Here is an 8,955-nt window from a genome sequence, read left to right as displayed (position 1 = left end):
AAAATGGCACGTAGCCGACAGTCCTATAATTGAAGTAGGTTAATTCATTCATAATCGACCACGCCCAAGGTATTGTGGGTGTCATTCTATCGATCTGCAGACAGAGTGTACCAAGCCTTTCATTGTTGTCATTGTCTTGGTTATGTGCCAGGATTTCCAAACAGTGCTGACCTGCATTGTAGAGAATTTAATCCAAAGTACTTTGTAAGAAATGCTACCATCATCAGTTAACATTTTAATTTCTAAATGATTTTACTGATAAAACCCTGGGGAGTTACACAGAGAGATACCCGGTGGTAATTACCATAACCTGTCACTACATAAACTTTTAGAAAAAATCATGTACATATATCTAGAATGGTTTCCGTTGTACTGAACTTGTTCTGTTTTACAATAATCCTGTGTACACTTAGGTCGTAAACAGTGTGACGAAACAGGTCATAAATTAAAAAAAAGTTCTCAAGATCGTAACAATTTACTGTTGTGCATTCGGCTACGATTTGTTTTAACACTTGGTCATAGATGTACAGACATAATCTGTGTCCCGTCCACTCTGTTTTGTAACACGGGAAAGCCGAAATTGTCAGAACACGTGAAAAAATAATAATTGAAAAACCCTACCCCAAATTTCAAAGAGCGTCTGATATCTATCCTATCAAAACTCAAGCCAGAAAATAACGCCACTGAATAAGAATATAGACTATTTGGAAAGACTATTGATCGCGATTGTAGGCTATGTTACATCACCAATAAAACAGTTGTTCGTAACAAATAAAAAGGACTGATTCTCTAAATTACAAGCCGTCATCGGTTTCCCACTGGCACACGAAACTTTTACCGTGCAGATATTTTGTCCCTTTTTTTCGCGCCATCTTCGCCGCTCATGTAAGTCGGATTCCCCGTACTGTTTACCATGTATGATTTCTTCTACATTTTTTTCGCGCCATCTCTGTTAACATTCACCTCGCTTACAAATATAAGTCGCCTTTCACTTAACTTTTATATTACAAGATAAAAGAATAATGCCATTTTTCCTATCGATTTTTTGTGCCTAAACCTGTTATAAATATTACGCAGATTTTTGTTATTATTACTCGTCCAATTTAGTCATTATTTCATTTACAGTTAAATTAGAAACAAAAATACGTAACCATTTTCGGACTATCGGGCCTTCGGACTAACGGACCTTCGGACTATTGGGCCTTCAGACTTTTAGGCCTTCGGAATATAAGGTTGTCACAGTAGTTAGCAACAACAAGGAGACATGACACTTTACTAACAACACAGAGCGTGGTACGCCTTGGTCGTCCGGTCAACAGACATTATGGTATGTCTAAAGTACTTATATTCCACGATGTTAAGCAAGCCTACCAGAAATACGTTCCAGATACTGTGACCCCGATATGACTCAGCAAATGTGCGGCCACACTCTCAAATGCCTGCATAACGATACGCAATATAAATGTAATGTTCTTGCCGCGGCATATCTGTGTTTCGGGAATTTCCCAGATTTGTGTTGTTTCTAATTTTAACTCGTTGGGCTGATTCCGTTAGGCCAATCAGGGCCGAGTCACACGACTGTAGCGATCAGCTGTTTCTGTAATGAAAACATAGAATCATTGCAAGAAAATAATACAATCATACAGCGACTTTAATCGATGGCATTATCTCAGTGACCGGAAATCATCTGTACTCAAAGTAAGTATTGCATATCATTAATCAGTTCAAATGACTTTCTTCTGTCAAGCTGCATAGAATCACCATGGTAACAAAATGTAAAACTACAAGAAAACTTTTCAAACTTATTGTTGATATACAATTGAAAAATGAAATATTAGTAACTACTTTCTAACTTTTACGGAACAGTATCAGTATTACACATGTACCAGTAGAGGTGATATACAATGTAACAAAGCTATGTATTCTTTAAGATAAACAGTTTTGTTTATTTTTCTATTCTTTGTAAATCAAGGCTCTGGCATTTCAATGCACCTTCTTGGTATATACACCAGGATTTTATTTTTGACTTTTGTTATTTTTCACAATGATTTTCGTTGGACGGAGACAGTAAAGAGATCATATTTCTTGTTATTTATGTGTTCACATAATTTTCATGTACCACTAGAGTTACATCGTGTAGCGAAGTTAAATGTGGTGTGTCTTCGCTATCCCATATTGATCCACGCAAATACTTTCCAGGACTAGCGTTGCACTGATCCGTGCAACTATGATGACGTCATTTGCACACAAACTATGAATAAACATAGAAATGACTCAGATCTTATTGCTGGTGGTAATCCGCCTTTGATCCAACAGAATTAAGCGTTATCTTGTACAGTTTCCATTCAGTCCAGTTCTCCCTATCTTCCCTTGCTATGGGTTTCTTAACACAATATTTGCACGATACCTAAAAATTATTATAACTGTTACCGTTTGCTAAGGACGGAGATATCCTTATGTCACGCGATTCTGTTTTAGTTATGTTATCTCTCCCAGACTGCACTGCATTGCCCCAAACGTGCAGTATACCTATGTAAGGAAAGACAACACATGTAAATATTGATGGTTTTGAATGACAGACTTTAGGTTTCAGGAAAGCAGTGCGTTAATGAAAAATAGTCAGCAGATCACAGCAACGATTTTATGACGTAAAGATGTGACTGTAAGGAAAGGCAACCCTGATAGAAATTGATATGTGTGCACTTCTAGCTTACAAACGGCTGTTGATTTTTTCTCCCTTCGATATTATTCATAATACAGTTATATGGCTATTCCATTTTCTCCCCCATGCTGATATTATTCGGCGCAATGACCATTGGGGCACATTACGATTTGTTGAAATGAGCTCAGATGCTTTATGCCAATAAGTCACTGATTGAGCTTTAAAACGGGTTGAACATATTGAACTTGATCATTACGAGTTTGCTTATTGATACTAAATAAATGCCAATGATGTTATTTGACCTACACTACCTGTGGGCAGATTCCTGAGTTATATATAGAACTCGGGTGTGTTATTAATAGAAGTTGTACTACCTATTGCCTTTATGATCCGTGTTTAGTTAGTTATAGTGCAATCCTACGCTGTTATGAGGTATTCAAACGAAACCTATTCAACATATATTAATACAGGGATATTATTTACTTATTAACAAGCCGGGGGTATCGCGATTTTTGGATGTTAACAAGTTCTGACAAAGATTTACTGCGTCTGCCAAAAAAGTGCCATTCCTTCAGATTTAAATGAAAGAATTCAGGATGGTTAAGATTAATAGTAAATTACAATAGGATGAATGTTCCATTTTCTTTACTTCAAATGTTATTATTACAGTGAATGTAACTCTGGGCTCAATGACATTTCACTCATTAGAATTCCAATGGCATAACCGTATTTTTGTATTAGCATACATATGACATCACTATTTACTGTACTGTGATACCTTGTAGACATGCACACTTCTGATATACCTATCATAACTAGTAATTAAATACCTCCATTAAAACATGCCCTTCATACTTCTTTATTGTGGGATTGGTTGCCAGTTACTATAGACTGGATACAGCTCTTCTAATTAGCACCTGTATAATTTTTTCTCTATACTTTTCTTGCTATATGACAATAGTTACTGTCTTTACAAACGAATCTTTTTTTTAATTGTTAGGGATGGATTACATCAGCCTTATCTACTTACTTAGCATGTTCAGTATAGCCATTACTGATGCTCACGTTCTCAGAAATCCGCCATGTTTGGCAGAGAAGAATCGGTATTACCACAAACACCAGAATAAATGTCGCATGTGTGACAAATGTCTGGCTGGGGAGGGAACAAATCTGGTAAGTAATTCTGTGAGTGTATCATTTCCCTGTGTAAACAAGGTATAATGGTCACCTTCATGTTTACATCCATTAAATAATTATATGTACTGAGATTAATATATTAATTTGTGTAGATAATATTTCGACTATCTTACAGGCAAACGTCGTATCATAGTGTAATTTGATATTTCAACCAGTCAGCATTTTCCTCTTTTGTTTACCCAAATTTGTCATTAAAATGTTCCTCGGACTAATGAAGATCAATCACATTGAAAGCTATTTTAAGTCGAATTTCAGAAGTCGGAGCTGCCAGTATTATTGCCAGATCAGTGTTTGACAAGTTTGGAATCTTTAAAGCAATGATAGAATTAACGACCAATTCTATACGCGATCTTTATTTATTGACCTATGACAATCAAACCTCACGATTTATTGGTTAAATTCTATGACTTGTTTGACCAATGACATATTGCTTTAATTGAATGATTCGACATCTTATATATATCTAAAACGCAATTAAAAGCATGTCACATTCTCCATACCAAATTAATGTGTCACCTTGGATGATTTATTACTTCAAATGATAAAAACAAAATACTGAAGGGTATTTGAGCTAAAGTTTCCCTACAACGTAAAACTGTTATAAGTATAAAGTAAAAATTTGGTCCAGCACCCTTCAGTATAAGTTGTCCGTGTATTTTGTCTCGTGTTTATTGGCCCCTTTTAAATATAAAAAGAAAGTAAAACGTTTTCATATCGACACAAAAATATCTCCAGTGAAATGAAAATAGTAAAGTGTTATATTTACAATGTAATGTCTTTGTTCGGCACATTTCGTGTTATATTTACAATAAATGTAGCTGTTACCAAGGTAATGTCTTCGTTGGGTACATTTCGTGTTATATTTACAATAAATGTAGCTGTTACCAAGGTAATGTCTTTGTTCGGCACATTTCGTGTTATATTTACAATAAATGTAGCTGTTACCCGGAAATGCCTTTGTTTGACACATTTCGTGTTATATGTACAATAAATGTAGCTGTTACCAAGGTAATGTCTTTGTTCGGCACATTTCGTGTTATATTTACAATAAATGTAGCTGTTACCAAGGTTATGTGTTTCTTCGCCACATTTCAGACAGAACCAGTGGAGGTTAATGAAATATTTGGTGCTCTAAGGTGTAAACCATGCATAACGTGTCCAGTAAGAATGTACAACCCTCGACGTGCTTTCAAATGTAAGCCATGTAAAGACTGTGCTGCTTCCGGGCGGACTGTAAAGATTGCGTGCGCACCAGACAGGAATGAGGTTTGCGGTAAACGTATCAAAGACAAGTAAGATATCTGAATGTATTCATCTTTTACCAAAACATCAATAATCAACAAAGTATTTTACATTGTTTCCTTTTCGATAAAGTTCGAATGACCAGGTCATATGTTGGGTCTTTTTTTAATAAAAATGTCTTTAATCTTTAAATTTTCGTACGTGACGTAGACATGAAATAACCTACAACAACTACCGTTTATACAGCAGCACAGCAGAAACAAGCCAAGTGCCACCCACCATTTTCCATGAAGATTATAAAAACAATGGTATGTATGATTTAATGTTGAGTCAACTTTCTGTATAAGTTTAGATGAATCATGTCATGACGACGTAAACAAATTCATGATTAATACATTGTTATGCCCCCGATCGAAATATTGGGGCAATAAGATACCTGAATGTGTTTTTTGTGCTGTCTGTTTGCTATTATATTTGGCATGCGTGTTCCTTGGTGGTACCAAACTCTTTTGGCAATGTGACCTTGATCGTGACCTTTTATCTTCACTTGAAAGTATACATCAAAATCATTACCACAATGAAGACATAAGTGTTTCAAAATTCAAAAAGTAAGCGTGCAATTAACACATGCCTTACACAGTATAGTTTTAATGTCGCACTTAAGAATTTTGTTGCAACAGGGGGCATGATGTTTCATAAACATGTCTTGTTTTGTATTGCAGAAGATGCATTTACCTTGTACCGTGACAACGCTTTGGTGATATGTCTTATTTTTATGGCATTTGTCATCAGCACAGTTTTTGTTGCGAACCTGTGCCGTAGAGGTGGGTACTATCACGTGACTTATAGATAGTAAGGCATACTTAATGTAGCTTTCGTCTTTCGAATGGGTGAACTTCTCTTAGGCAATAGAAGCGATACATTTGTATATACTAAGGAAAATAAATGCATGAAAATTATGTTGAAAATTAAAATTTGTATATTAATCATACAAATTGTTCTGTTCACAGCTATTCATGGCTACTCGATACAAAATACAGGGTAAGTAGATTGTAACATTATTAGCACTAAGACTTTCTTCTGATCAATTGAAATATAGAGATAAATTCACCCTTTACTTTTTCTTCCGCTTTTCGAAATGTCTTTTCTTTTATCAGATGTCCACTTGATGTCTGATTTCGTTGACGATCGATTGTGTCCTCTTTTGCTGATACGGTGATATCTGATATGTTCACAGAGTTGACGGTCAGCCTATAATGCAAAATGTCGACTCTGGGTGCAACACCTCTAGCGTTGTGTCCGCAGCACGCCCTTACGATCCACAACCAAACCCTGTCAGGCGTTGGAGCAACAGCATAAGTCCCACTGCTGACATCGAGGCGATTGGCGATGATGACTTCTCGGATACAAAATGCAAACATTTAGAACCGAGCGTATATAATTTGCAATGTCCAACAGAAACTATGGACGAGAACGTTCAATTGTCTTCTGATGTTGAAGAAGATGCTGCTCCGATAGTGACGATGATTAATGAATCCGTCGACACGACTGACAGGGTTGACCCAATCCGATACTCACCCTGCAAAGGTCTCACTCCCGCAGGAGGTAAAACAATTTTAAATCAATATTTTATACAAAATGCATCACTGTTATTATTACATTTTTTCAGATTTGATTCTTTTTCTATAAAGGAGATTTCACAGGTTGTAATAAGTAATTTTCTCGTCTTACCAATACTGGAATTGGATTCCTCTACATTGCCAATTAATAACAAGATTTACCCAGTATAGTTTGAATGTAATTATATATTATAAATCCGTTTCCTCAAAATAAGTATTGTGTCAGACTTTGTTATTAGCACATATTCTATTTTAACTGGTAATGGATTCATATCTTGCAGGCAAACGCAGGAAAGATCACGCAGAACTAAAGAAGGTAATAGAGAAAGTATCAAAATACATTGCGCCTAACGACAATTATCAAATTCTAGGCAGACACCTAAACGTGTCAACAACAGACATCGACATCATTAGAGATGATTATAGCGGTGCTCAGGAACGAGGATACAGAACCCTGCAAAAATGGTGGCAGTGCAATCCTAAAGCTACAGTTGATGATCTCAAAAACGCTATTCGTGACATAGGTAGAAAAGATATACTGGACAAAATTTGAGGTCACTTATATTATTCTGCTATATCAATGTGTATGTTTGCTAACTTTTATCTGAATACTGACATGTACACATTGATGACACAAGGACAATTTAATTGTAAAACTTATCCTTGATCTACAGCAAGGATACACTGTTGCAGTACTGATCTGATACTAGGAGTCCTCAGTGTTAATGTTCCTGACACAGCTGAGGAGGGCTGAGAACATATTTGTTGTACAATTTCTAGACCGTTAAATGATTTTTTATACTAAGTTTTATCAGAAATTATATTTAAGATATTTCTACAACAATTATTATCGTTTACTATGTATGTATATTATAAAAACAATAACTCTAAACAGTGTTATCTGTTATCTGTTCTCGTCTGTGTGTGAGTTAATGTTGTCTGTGAGAACACATTGTGTAATATATATGAATTGGTTAATGAGTGTATGAGTTACTGTTGACAATGCCAAAACATATCAAATTGGTTAATGAGGGTGTGACTTAATGCTGACAATGCCAAAACACATTTTTAATTGGTTAATGAGTGTGTGAGTTAATGTTGTTAATGCCAAAACACATTTTTAATTGGTTAATGGGTGTGTGAGTTAATGTTGTTAATGCCAAAACACATATTAAATTGGTTAATGAGTGTGTGACTTATTGTTGACAATGCCAAAACACATTTTTAATTGATCAATGAGTGTGTGAGTTAATGTTGATAATGACAATATACATACTTAATTGGTTAATAAGTGTGTGAGTTAATGCTGACGATGCCAAAACACATTTTTAATTGGTTAATGAGTGTGTGAGTTAATGTTGTTAATGCCAAAACACATATTAAATTGGTTAATGAGTGTGTGAGTTAATGTTGATAATGACATTATACATATTTAATTGGTTAATGAGTGTGTGAGTGAATGCTGACAATGCCAAAACACATTTTTAATTGATCAATGAGTGTGTGAGTTAATGTTGTTAATGCCAAAACACATATTAAATTGGTTAATGAGTGTGTGAGTTAATGTTGATAATGACATTATACATATTTAATTGGTTAATGAGTGTGTGAGTGAATGCTGACAATGCCAAAACACATTTTTAATTGGTTAATGAGTGTGTGAGTTAATGTTGATAATGACAATATACATATTTAATTGGTTAATGAGTGTGTGAGTGAATGCTGACAATGCCAAAACACATTTTTAATTGGTCAATGAGTGTGTGAGTACTTAATTGGTTAATAAGTGTGTGAGTTCATGCTAACAATGCCAAAGCACTTTTTAATTGGTTAATGAGTGTGTGAGTTAATGTTGATAATGCCAAAACACATATTTAATTGGTTAATGAGTGTGTCAGTTAAAGTTGTCTGTGATAACACATGTTTTACAAGTGTGTATATTTAGTTTGTTAACAAGTGTGTGAGTTGTTAATTTAATTGCTCAGAGAGTACAGTAATTGTTAATGTTGACTGCAATAACATATATCATCATGCTTTATTTGATAACGATAGTGAACGTTGGTATAAGGGTATTATAAGCTTATATTTTATAATAGTACTTGCAAATAGTTCAATCACCCACATCAAGATGTGCATAATTTAAAATGATCCCTAATCGCTCCTATATCAAAAGCATTACAATATCTGAATATATAAGACTTGCCATGATCACCCACCGTTCATATAATCAGAGCA

The 8,955-nt window shown here is 35.0% G+C and overlaps 1 protein-coding gene across 1 annotated transcript; it reads left to right on the top strand.

The window, feature by feature from the left end:
- The first annotated feature begins 1,616 nt into the window (after nt 1-1,616).
- LOC132547085 (uncharacterized) lies at nt 1,617-8,465 on the top strand. Its single transcript, XM_060210845.1, has 8 exons — nt 1,617-1,698; nt 3,663-3,835; nt 4,955-5,151; nt 5,348-5,409; nt 5,824-5,925; nt 6,112-6,142; nt 6,339-6,706; nt 7,002-8,465. Exons 2-8 carry the CDS (start codon nt 3,665-3,667, stop codon nt 7,271-7,273), a joined length of 1,203 nt encoding a protein of 400 aa, XP_060066828.1. The 5' UTR covers nt 1,617-1,698; nt 3,663-3,664; the 3' UTR covers nt 7,274-8,465.
- The last annotated feature ends 490 nt before the right edge of the window (nt 8,466-8,955 follow it).

This window comes from Ylistrum balloti, unplaced genomic scaffold, assembly GCF_031769215.1.
Source record: "Ylistrum balloti isolate Yb309-2 unplaced genomic scaffold, AGI_CSIRO_Ybal_v1 Utg369612, whole genome shotgun sequence".
NCBI classification, from domain to species: Eukaryota; Metazoa; Mollusca; class Bivalvia; order Pectinida; family Pectinidae; genus Ylistrum; species Ylistrum balloti.
This window is presented reverse-complemented; position numbering and strand designations above follow the sequence as displayed.

What these genes read in the sequence shown, in the direction of transcription:
- LOC132547085 (XM_060210845.1), top strand. Translation starts at nt 3,665, where the DNA reads ATGGATTACATCAGCCTTATCTACTTACTTAGCATGTTCAGTATAGCC. An exon ending in TGAAGATTATAAAAACAATG is followed by an intron (nt 5,410 to 5,823) that starts GTATGTATGATT and finishes TTTGTATTGCAG; the next exon opens with AAGATGCATTTACCTTGTAC. An exon ending in TGCGAACCTGTGCCGTAGAG is followed by an intron (nt 5,926 to 6,111) that starts GTGGGTACTATC and finishes TTCTGTTCACAG; the next exon opens with CTATTCATGGCTACTCGATA.